The sequence below is a fragment of the Haliotis rufescens genome, unplaced genomic scaffold, assembly GCF_023055435.1.
Source record: "Haliotis rufescens isolate VD_foot unplaced genomic scaffold, xgHalRufe1.0.p SCAF_108, whole genome shotgun sequence".
NCBI lineage: Eukaryota > Metazoa > Mollusca > Gastropoda > Lepetellida > Haliotidae > Haliotis > Haliotis rufescens.
Window position 1 is genome coordinate 103242 of NW_025963789.1, and position 12864 is coordinate 116105.

The 12864-nt window shown below is 39.8% G+C and overlaps 1 protein-coding gene across 1 annotated transcript in view; it reads left to right on the forward strand.

The window, feature by feature from the left end:
• Positions 1-8134: 8134 nt before the first annotated feature.
• The window catches only part of LOC124143375, a 28762-nt gene continuing 24032 nt past the window's right edge, over positions 8135-12864 (forward strand). Inside the window, exon 1 of the mRNA XM_046512333.2 lies at positions 8135-9157. Coding sequence (XP_046368289.2) covers positions 8548-9157 — 610 coding nt within the window. The 5' untranslated portion in view covers positions 8135-8547. The remainder of the gene's footprint in view (positions 9158-12864) is intronic.

Here is a 12864-nt window from a genome sequence, read left to right on the forward strand (position 1 = left end):
TTGCTATAATTCTTTGTTGTATTCTAAACTGGAACCGTCAGAATTTGGCCCTTGTGTTTACATTTAAAAGTGTATTCCATTTTCAGTAGTAAAATGAGTTCCGAAAATATCATCCTTTGTAGTGATTTTCCTTATATAATTGGCTTGCTATATATAATTTCATTGAATTTCATATTGAGTACCCGTTTCCTTACTGGTGGTAATGTTATTACACATTTGATACACAAATCTCAACATGCCATTGTCTTGTAAAAAGTTCAGCTTCTTTCCATATTCTTCTTAACGATAACTATTCACCTTGTTCTTTCATTGTATCATTAACGTTTCTTATTCCTTGAGCGTTTTAACTTCCACTTTTATTTGATCGTTGTACCATAAACTTTGTGATACAATATTAAGTTGGTCATTATAACTTATACAAATTTGTGCTAATAAGAGCACATCTGCCTATTTTTCATATTATTTGATATTACCCAGGAACTAAAAACATCAATTCAATTCTTGGATGCTGTAGGCCATTTAATCAAGCTTGGGTAAACACTTGGAAGCATAAGTCGAATCTTTGTGCTCGATGAATAAAACGTGCAATGTATTTTGTCATTATTAATGGATTAATAATACAAAAATACATTATTATCTCCACACAAATTGGTTCTTCGTTTGGAGAAATCCATTTAATTAAGAAGGTAACAGACAGGGATAAGTTGCACTCGATTGTGAATTTTATTGTTTTGAGCTGAAGGATTTTGGGGAATGTAGGATTTGGAGGAGGATACCAAGGTTACCATTACAATTGGATTAAAAGATAAGTACATAATTATAATTGATTGAAAGGTTGGTTTAAATTGCACATTATGACAGCGATGTAATTAGATTGTGAGGAAAGGTACTAGATATACTTGAGCTTCTGAAAACTGTTCATGTGGCCAACCCCAACTTCGGGATAAAGGTACAAAATTCAACAGTAAAGTCAAAGTTCGGGATAGCGCTACGTACTTTTATCTCGATCTTAAGATAAGCTGGCAAATTTATCTGTATTCATGTAGTGAGCCGGTCGGGACCGAAGAATAAGTTCGAGATATCGATACATTCGAGATAAGGGGGTTCGTTATTACTCGTTTCGAATGTATATATGTATTTTATTTAATGTAACATGGTCACATATTATATTTCGTCAAAACGTCTTCCCCAGTGTGTAAAGGTGGTTTCTTCATAACACGTTCAGGACTACATACTGCATGTAAAACATATGCCCATGTAGCCTGTTACAACGTCATCCGACCCGTGAAGATTCCGGGGTAGAATAGGTCTTCAGCAACCCATGCTTGCCGTAAAAGGTGACTATGCTTGTCGTAAAATGCGACTTACGGGATCGGGTGGTCAGGCTCGCTGACTTGGTTGATGCATGTCATCGATCCCAATTGCGTGGATCGATGCTCATGATATCAATGACTGGATTGTCTTGTCCAGACTCGATTATTTTACAGACCGCCGTCATATAGCTGGAATATTGCTGAGTGCATCAACCAAGTCAGCGAGCCTGACCACCCGATCTTGTTAGTCGCCTCTTACAACAAGCATGGGTTGCTGAAGACCTATTCACATGAATATGAAACGAGCCTTTTTCAATTCACATGTCTTTGATAGCGTTTGTGACATGTGCCACCATGGTTCAGGATACGTTTACCTTTTTTTGCGAATATATGCTATTATCACTGAGTGTGTTGTGATGGGAACAGTCTTCTTTCGGAAGTGGCGATACGTCTAGTTAGTTTGTACAATGACAGATTAACTGTATAATTACTCCTATTATCTGCAAATCCAGTATAGTTTATAGATTTATATAAACTGCGATGTATTTTGCTTTGGTTTCTGCTTCAATATTGAATTGTTAAGGGTCGCGTCCTACAGAACATTGAAGTACAAAAGTTAAATCTGTATTTGTCTGGCGTGACACGACCCATGGCTGTTATAGTTACCACTGCGCTCTGCAAGCGATACCTTCTTAACAACAGCAATGCATCAGATTATATTTGAAACAATGACGTATCCCATGAGTAAACATCAACTAGGTTACATAGCATTATTCATATCTGCTCTACGCAATCAAAGGATTGTAACAATACCGTATAGTGAGCATGTATTATTTGTAATATTAACTGCACTCTGCGTTGGTACGGTGGCATTATATATTATCGACTGCAATAGTGTGTGTGCATTGTTCATGTTTGGCTGATGATAAATCGGTTCAATGACGAAGTCAGCGACATTGTCTCTGTTTTCTGCTTGGTTAAGATTTATTTTGTTTGATGTAATTCTTCTATTATTTAATACCATGTATGGGTGTTTGTATTGTTGTTATGGTCGTTTCGAGGTATTGATTTATCTCGTCATTTCTGTTGCATTAATTGGAATTACCCATCTGCGAACTTCTACCCATATGGATTATATATACTCAGAAGCTTTTTTATCAAGATTACAACATTCAAAGTCTCAGTTTTATGTTAGACATGTAGAGGATATTTCTAAATTTAACGCATCAGTGACAAAATAATGTCCGATGCAATTCCCTATTTTGACATGTACCATTTGGTCATCGATCCCAATTGCGAGGATCAATGCTCATGATATTAATCACTGGATTGTCTGGTCCAGACTCGATTATTTACAGACCGCCGTCATATAGCTGGAATATTGCTGAGTGCGGCGTTAAACAAGAAACCAACCAAGCAACCTTGCATGCATACATTTGGGTAGCACATTCCTTTCGGGTGGTGACAGGGATACTGTTAGGAATAAGGGAACTAACTCTGCATACGTACCCGAACTCGGTATGTCAAGACATGCGCTTTTTCAGTTTGCCTAAATTTCTATATATATATATATATATATATATATATATCAAATATATGATAAGGAACCCTTTTACTACGTTACTGCAGTGATGAGGAGGCCGAAAGAGTAGTGGAGTTTATGAATGAGGGTGTGTGTGGTGATGTTGGTGGTTTAGCTGGTCATGGCCATGGAAGATCGGCGTACTATTCTTTTGAAGCAACAAAGGTACCTGGTACTAAAGCAGGACCTTTTCAAAATCACTCTAGCTTTTAAACAAAAGTTGTCATGAGTTTTAAACGTTGGCTTCGGTGCAAGGGGGCGGTTTTAATTGAATGGTTGTCTCATCCCTTTTCTGGTATTTCTGGAATTTCACCGATAACACAGCATTGTGTTCCGAACAATACTAAACTAGTTCCTGCGTATGGAGGTTTCTAGGCCTCTGATGCCCCTTTTCAGAGGATCCACTTCTTGTTAAAGCTGTATAGTTTACACCAGGTTGTGGAACGTGTTATTTGTCAAGGCGACACTTCTAGAAGATTGCTTGGAGAAATTATTTATGTGATTTACCGTCCCGGTTTCTATACGAATAGGAGATTTGCAGTGCAAAGTTCGATTTCGATAAGCGGATTTTCTGAGAAATATTGCTCTTTTTTTTCTCGAACAAAGAATGTTGGAGACAAAGTCAGGGGTATTAGTGATCCCTGCTAACCTTTAGCCTTGTTTGAAAGGATTTTTTAGTGTGGATACAAAATCCATGGAAAAGCAATAACATCACTTTGGTTAACTTGGTTTCTCAAGCACAGGACATTTCTGTTTGGTTGAGTTAGCGAGTGAATAAGTGAGTTTGATTTAATCCCGCCGAGCAGTTTTTCAGTTTTTGCATTGTTTCATTTTGATGCGTCAGGAGGGTCCAAAATGAAGCAGCCCATAGACGCGTACTGCTTCTGAGAAACCAGTGAGCAAGGCTATGGGTCGTAACTTCGCACGACGAATTGTGATGCTTAAGTAGACTTGGTCACCCGGTTGGACGAATGTTTAGATATTGTACCTTTGGGCCACAACGCTAAGACACCAACTATGTCGCTCGGCTGGGATCCCAGTTCCTGCTGTACGACCACCTGCTTAAAGTTGCCTCGAGATCCGTCAGGTATGCTGTATGCATAGAAGCAAGACAGGCGCATAACATCAACGTGGAGGGAATGAGTATTGTCTAACGCGTCTTGGGGGCACACACAACTAGCTTCACAGATTCTACCATTTTGGGAATCGAACCAGGGTCTTGGCGCAAACAGCTTTTAGCGACTTTACTAATACCCTTAAGTGCAAGCAAAGCCTTCTCACATCACAGGACAAGTATACTTAGTTGAAAGTGGGGAGGGAGAAAGTCATAGAAATTATACCTATGTATAATATAAATGAATTATGAGCATTACTAAATGATTTCTGTAATATCAAATATTGAATTAGTGATAATTAGGAGATAAACATACTGTGTTTTCACTGTAGAGCTAGGTTACCTGTAGATTTAACCCCGCTAAATTGAATTTAGAACCGAACGCGCAGCGTCAGGTTTCAAATGTTAAATTTTAAAATTGGATATACATGTAGAACAGGGGAGTAGTTTAAGCCTGAAATCAAAGAATCGGATATAGAACAGGGGGAGTATTTTGAGCCTGATATCAAAGAATCGGATATGGAACAGGGGGAGTGGTTTGAGCCTGATATCAAAGAATCGGATATGGAACAAGGGGAGTGGTTTGAGCCTAATATGAAAAGAATCGGATATAGAACAGGGGGAGTAGTTTCAGCCTGATATCAAAGAATCGGATATAGAACAGGGGGAATAGTTTGAGCCTAATATCAAAGAATCGGATATAGAACAGGGGGAGTAGTTTCAGCCTGATATCAAAGAATCGGATATAGAACAGGGGGAGTAGTTTGAGCCTTATATCAAATATTTGGATATAGGTGAGGTGAAATTGGGTTTAACGTCTCGTCCAAGATTATTGCACTTATATAGCGACGTGCATGCACGTGTGTGTGTGTTTGGCTGCTTGTACTAGTCCGGACTGATGCCGATTTACAGTGCTAGCTCACTGAGATACCATGCCGCAGTTTAACATGAATACCCCACTCATACACCACAGTGTACTGACTCCGAGCCGACCAGTCCTTGTTTTAGCCCCTTTATGCCGAGCGCCAGACAGGGTAACAACAAGTACCATCCTTTAACGTCTTTTGGTATGACGCGGGCGGGGATCGAACCCCGGACCTTCCGCTCTCCGGGCGGACGCTCTACCACTAGACCACGGAGGCGGTTCCCAATTGGATAAAGAACAGGGGGAGTAGTTTGAGCCTGATACTCAAGAAACGAATATAGGTCAGGGGGAGTAGTTTGAGTCTGATATCAAAGAATCGGAGTTGGACACAGAGAGTATTCTGAAAATAAATCATAGGTTGAGAAAAGTATGGTCATTTAAGAGGGGCACCTAGAGTTTTTCCAAATAATGTTAAATATAAACTGTAATAAAATAACTGGTACTAAAGCACCTGACAATCAATATGTGGGATTGTTCTTAACCTGACATTTCAGAAAAGAAAATGAGAAAGAGGGGTTGAAAACCTTTATAACACAAGATATGTTTGATCTTTTCTGTAATCATTTGGACCAAGTTTGGGAGTTAGCTTCGCCTAGAGGTAGTGGTTTGAGCCTGGCTAGGGGAGTCATGTGAGCCTAGGCCCATATGACTCTAGAGTCAAATTTTGGTGGAATCGTTTGAGCCAACTACACCGGCACTAAGATATTATCTGTAGTATGGATAAGGGTTTTTGTTTGTTTTGTTTGTTTGTTGTTTAACGCCGCACTCAGAAATATTCCAACTATATGACGGCGGTCTGTAAATAATCGAGTCTGGACCAGACAATCCAGTGACTGACATCATGAGCATCGATCCACGCAATTGGGATCGATGACATGCATCAACCAAGTCAGCGAGCCTGACCACCCGATCACGTTAGTCGCCTTTACGACAAGCATAGTCGCCTTTTACGGCATGTATGTGTTGCTGAAGAAGTATCAGAATAGAAGGTGAACGTGGGACACAAGTTGGTCTGCCTATGTTCATGTGTGTGTCGTGCATTGTTGCTATAAGAGTTACCTCCCTTGTCCCTATTCGTTTCCGTGCAGCAGTTGTGTGCATGACCAGTTTCATTCACAACACAGCACGAGTCAAGGACAGCAATAGGATGAGACTGACTTCAGACGGAATCTGATCATTACCTTAAGGCAAAAGACATGAATGTCACACTGACCAGAACAATACTCGCTGTGATTCATTTTCCCCCATTGTAAGTGGAAATAATGTGATAATACCGGTACGTACCGAGCCCTTAAAACCCTCAATGGGCCCCAAATCTCTCATGTCAATGTGTGCTAGTCAATAGTTTCATAAATAAAAAGGACTTGTTCCAAAAGAGTTAAAAGCTGGACTAAGTCATTGCATAGCGTTACACACTTGACAGAGCATTAATAGTTTTCACCCCACAAAAATTCAACCACTCTTTCGCCATTTACACCCAAGAGAATCTGTATCGGGGTATATTAGAGGCCGGGTATTTTCTGCTTTTTACGTTTTATATTTACAATGGGTTAAACATGTAAATCAACAACACTGCATCACAGGATAGCTACGGCACTGGTTTTTAGTTTTTAGCGCTATCGTGTCACTGGATTTACTGGTCGATCACTTTAGTCTAGTCAAGTCGCGATTGTTCACAGGCTGCCGTCGTATGGCGGGAGTACTGTTGTGTGACGTCACGCAACAAACACTTACTGTGTAAATAACACGCAATGAGGGGTAGGATTGCATCATTGGGTTGCAATCAGGGCATACCCGATGTTTGATTAAACTGACGAGGAATCGATAACAGCCTAGCTTGCATCCGTTCTGCATTATCGAACTGCCATCCTAAAAAACTTTATCTCAGCACATGTTTGAGTACAACAGATACAGATGTCTTTGTCAGCTGTCCTGTTGCGTAATTATTATAATATAACTTAACTTACAATAGATTTATGTAACCGTTTGTCCTCCCGAAATGTGACAATTTTTGAAGATGTGTGAGGGTAAGGAGACCCTTTTCTCAATCCGGTAAATATTACAGCTTTTAATAAGCTACGGCTGGGATAATGAAGGCGGAAAATATAACATTCATGAAAGAGCAACTGACACATGTAAATGTACAAAATTCCAAATATTTATGGATCCTACCCATTATAACATGGTTGAGGTCAAATATATGACTCTTTTATTTCTGTAGTGATAGAATTATTCATTGAACCGTTTGGTAAGACAAAACAAATGTTTATCGATAGATGTTTGTTGAGACACACACAGCGATACCACCAGCCTGTCTGTGAATAATCTATATTCACTGAAGCATTGCCGCCAGCTTATGATGAGATGCTATCAACTAAGTCGCCACGCCTAAACACCGACCCATTTAAGCGCTTCTGAGTGAGCTAAAATTTAACGTCGCATCGCCATTATTTCAGCGATATAGCGACGATAGTCACCTCTGACGATAAACACTCATGAATGTTGCTCAGTAGCTTTTCAGAACTGGTGTCACTCCGGTGTTCATTTGTGTCTGTAATTATTCAAAATCTCATCTTCTCAATAATTTCTTGAACCTTTTATCCACATCCAACATGTTATGACTCAACCCACGTGCAGTGACCTCAAATATTCACTCGCCTGTCACCTATGAAGATCCGTGTTAGAATAGTCCTTCAGCAACCCATGTCGAAAGAGGCGACTAACGTGATAGGGTGGTCAGGCTCGCTGACTTGGTTGATGCATGTCATCGTATTCCAATTACGTAGATTGATGTTCATGGTGTTAATCACTCGATTGTCTAGTCCAGATTCGATTATTTACAGACCGCTGTCATTTAGCTGGAATATTGCTGAGTGCGGCGTTAAACAACAAACAAACAAATACTCGCCTGTCCGACGTCTCCTAATGTTAAGATCTTCAAAGCTACAGCAAGTAGGACATTGTGGTTGCTGTGTCAATATGCTTCATAAATCTGTAATATATTTTGTATTATGAGTACCACTCGGGTGGGCCAGACACGGGTCGTCTACAAAAGGGAGGTAACTGTGTAAGTCACATTCATAGGGGGTATCCGACACCTGACCTTGACAAAACCTGAAATAAACAGCTCCTCACAGCATAAACTAGGTCAGCTGAGAAAGGCGTATTATATCCCGAAGACACAGGGTCATAATATATCCGGGTCTACCCTTAACACTCCATACGCCTCTCTCGGGTATTCCCAGTCTCGGGTAATTGTTCAGCTGAATAATTGCGATTGGCTCAGTCTCGTATGTCTCTCTATCGTCACGTCAGGTGACGTATATGTACATGTAGTGCAGATATTTATTCCTACATCAGATGTTACATCTACTGTACATCTGCGAGCTATTTGGAGAATGGGACAGTTGAATGACATGAATACTTACTGACACATTGGAGCGGTACAAGTTGAAAGACGAATCTTCAAGGGTCTTGGCTTCGCATTTCTGTCAGGCCTGGTAAATGTATGTATGAATCTGATACACCGTTGTGGACAGACATATCTGTTTATTGAAGGAGCCTTGTGTCTCGTGACGACAACAGTGTGAAAACAGTTGATTCTACTACCAAGATGTCGGACGCTCGCGTACATATAGTCACATGCTTGAATGCTGACTGTGAAATTCGGTATGCTCGTATGTGTGAGGATCTGGAGTCCCGGGGGATCGTGTGTGTCATGGAAGGAAGGGGTGATTATGGCATCGGGTCTACCTTTGTGAAGAGGTTCAAGGAAATGGTGGACAGCACCCTTGTGACAATAATACACCTGTGCCCTGACATGATCAGCCGCCTATCGAGTTTAACTGACGTTCTCCGAGACCACCAAACTCAGAAATATTTATTCATACACGTCAAATCTACGCCGAAAGAAGTTCCGGAGGTTTACAAAGAAGTTACAAAGATGCTTCTAGTGAATGATTCATACTATAACAAGATCATTGACAAGGTTGTGGAGATTGTCCAACAACCTCCTACCTGTGTGTCGTCTGCTACTGAACTGGCCCACACGTCTGCTACAGAGTTGTCGTCTGCTACAAGGGGGGAGGATGGTACTTATTCCAAATCACCGCTTAGAGAGCGTGACGTGTTTGTCAGTCATGTAGAAAATCAGCAGTGTAGAGATACTGGGGTCTACTTTCTGTCCAGCAAGATACAGTACAAGCCTCACCGTCTCCTGAAATGTGAGTACATGTCACGTAAATATGTTATATCACATTTGACATTCTATGACCTAATCGATGAAGCAAGCAATCAGTCAGCATTATTACACGTTACTTTACATGTTTTACGCAGAGATTTCTATTGGATATGGAGAGCTTTTTGTCGATCTATTTTCATGTAAACCATTATGGAGATAGAGGTTTGCGAGAAGAGAGGCATGGGTAGTTACAGTTACACATGACAAAGACTCTTTATATAGTTATTCTAATTTTGAATGCGGATATTAAAATGAATCAAATTATGAGTAATGTCACAAGGATAAAAAAAAAAAAAATCTGAACACCAAAGTCGTAACTTCAAGAAAATATTAACATGCGCCAAATTCGAATCATGTATTAAGTCTACAGAATTCAGTGCCTCAAAATGTAAACGGGGACCTTTGTGAATACATAGTTGAAAATTCATGTATTCAATTCAAAAACAGGAAACAACTAATTCATGTACGATCTGGCCTGGACTGCTCCGCCAAATATATTATTTACATATGCAAAGAGTGTCATAAAGAATACATTGGAGTAACGGAGTGTATGAGGGACAGATTCCTCGTCCATAAACAACAGATGAAGGACCCCCTAACAAGGTGGATACCTCAAGCGATGACATCGATAAATCCGCAGCAGGGAAGGAAATAACATTTAACATGCTCCCTTCTTTAAATAATACTTCAAATGCCATGAAGCTTAAACCAAAGATACTTTTTTTTCATCTGCAAAAAGGGCACACAGCGTAGATGAATTTTTTGTGTATTTCATTATATTTGTGCTACTGTACACTAATGAACCTCGCCTCGTTATAATATACGGTTACAATCCAGATTCAATCTTGCCTATTGAGCGCGATGTTTCATTTTCTGTCACATACATTTGGAGGCATTTTTCCTTCTTTGTACCCCAACAATGAACCATGTGGCTGTGACGGTTACTGGTTCATGCCACTTATCAGGATGGGTCACCGTGGACGTCATGCTATACATGTGCGATGTGCAAAATTTGAGTGAGTTTTCTATCCACGTTCAGGAGCTGTGTCTTGTGCAACGAAGATGGTCATTTTATTCTTGAAGCTGAAGTGACAGGCGTTCCCTTAAATAATGTCGTAGTATTTAATGATGTTAAGGTATTAGAGGTACACGTAGCATAATTGTATAAGGGCGTATTACGTCTCAAAGTAAGTATATATATGAGAATGTCGGAACGTAGCTTTATCAATAACATTTTCGAAACTCACTTCCCTTAAGGACACATTGTACAAGAGCGGTTGCTGCTGAAGATCACACCAATATATTTCTACTGATTTACAATCTCAATACCTTCATTACCAACTTCCAAGCCAAATTAAACTATTTTCGTGGATTTTCTTCAGATTAGTTTTGCCAGTTTTTTATTTTTACAAAAATCATTAATAGAGTCCAGTGAATACTGTAATTCTAGAGGGCTGTCAGCAAGCAGCACTGTCGCTCGCATATAACAATACAAGCGGACGGATAAATATAGACAGGTCACCTTGGCTAAGGGGTATACTTTCCACATTATTGGATATATGTTAATTTGTCATTTATGTACAATACAAAAATTAGTAGTGATAAATGTTCACCCTGTCTAACACAACATTTACAGAATATTTGTCATCATGTTCTACACAGTATTTGGTTCATAGATTTGATTAGATTAAAATGTTTTCGCCAGTGACTAGTTCTCCAACAATTATGGATAGTCTTACTGAAAGCTATGAAGGCATAATTATGTAGTATAGCAGATAGTATATGAAGCGTAAATATGTTAACTTGATTATAGAAAAGTCGGAAATGGGGTCCCAGCTTGTAAGAATGTACCTAGAAACGTAGATTTAACGACTGTATGAAATCTTGAAATTTTGAAATCAGTGCACAGTTTTATTCTATCTTCTTGACAATTTAGAGATTTTGTCAGAGTTTTGCTTTGTGATACTGCGATGTTGTTGTGATGGATGTTAATAATAACGTAGCTGTAGTTACGAAAGATAATCCAGTAATTAAACACTTACACAACAATACTTATCTTTAATGTCAATTATATAATGTATGCTATTTCGCATAGTGTCACTTTCAGTACATAGTAATTTGTATATGTATCAATGGGAGAGGCATTTCAGATAAGCAAAATATGATTGTTTGCCTATCCCTCCACTTTATGGAAATAAATATGTTCATACCTGGAAACGTCTCTATTTGCAATAAACCAGAGTTGTTATCTGTAAAGTTGCATTTTTCTTATATACTCACCAACTTTGATAGAATGCCAAGCAAACAGATTAATATTACGAGGGGCGTTCAATACGTTTTGCAACTTCAATATAAGACCAAGTTGCAGAATATCTTTTGCACTTTTATTTTTCAATATAATCTCCATTCACCTCAATACACTTATTCCATTTGTCCTCGTCATCCTAGAAGCGTCTTCCGCGTAGGACAGATTTCATTTGCCGGAACAGGAAATAGTCACTGGGGGGCCAAGTCTGGGCTGTAGGGTGGGTGATTTAATTGTTCGAATCATACGACGGCCTGTGCAATTCTCGACTTGTGAACCGGAGCGTTGTCATGCAAAAGTAGAATACCACGTGTAAACATCCCACGGCGTTTCTGGCCAATAGATTTTCGCAATTCTTTCATTACATTAGCATAATACTGTCCATTGATTGTAGTTTTTTGTGTCATGTAATCAACCAGTAATATGCCTCTTGCAACCCAAAATATGGTGGCCATTACCTTGCCAGCTGATGGTTGAGTGTGAAATTTCCTCGGAGTCGGAGAATTCGGGTGCTTCCATTGCATGGATTCCAATTTAGTTTCTGCGTCCCAGTGGTGGATCCATGTTTCATCACCTGTCACTAGACAAGAAAGAAATCCGGTTTCATCAGCAGTATAGAAATCCAAGAGGTCTAGACAATTTTCACTTCTCTGATGGTGATCTTGAGCTCTGAGGTTTCTAGGTACCCATCTTGCAGATACCTTGGACATGCCAAGATGCTCAGGAATAATGGTTACAGCAGTTTCCGGTTGGGTGACATCTGAAGGCCTGCCTGATCTTGGGTCATCGCCTATGGACCCCCTACCCCTTTTAAACTGTAAGGACCAACGGCAAACTGTGGAATAGTCAGGAGCATCCTTACCCACCACTTCACACATGCGACCATGGATTTCTTTTGCTTTGTATCCCTCCTTAGTAAGGAGCTTTATTACAGTGAGTTGTTCATGTATGAGAGAATCCATGATTGTGACCACCCTTAGGTGAATGAAGCCATCACATCTAACTTACTGTTGTATCTTGAACTTGTTAAGGCACGTGTCAACCTGGTGTTGTGACTAGTGTCACACCTGCCACATGTTGACATTGTTTGTGTAAACACAAATGCCCAAGTTGCAAAACTAATTGAACGGGGGCGGTCGGATAGCCTAGTGTTTAAAACGTTCGTTCGTCACGCCGAAGACCCGGGTTCTATTCCCGACATGGGTACATTGTGTGAAGCCCCTTTCTGATGTCCCCCGCCGTGATATTGATGGAATATTGCTAAACGCGGCATAAAACCATACTCACTCACTATTGAACGCCCCTCGTATGTTGACTAAACACTCATCAACATCAAAAGGTTGTTGTTTGTTTATAATAGAAATTTTGATATAATCCATCATGTG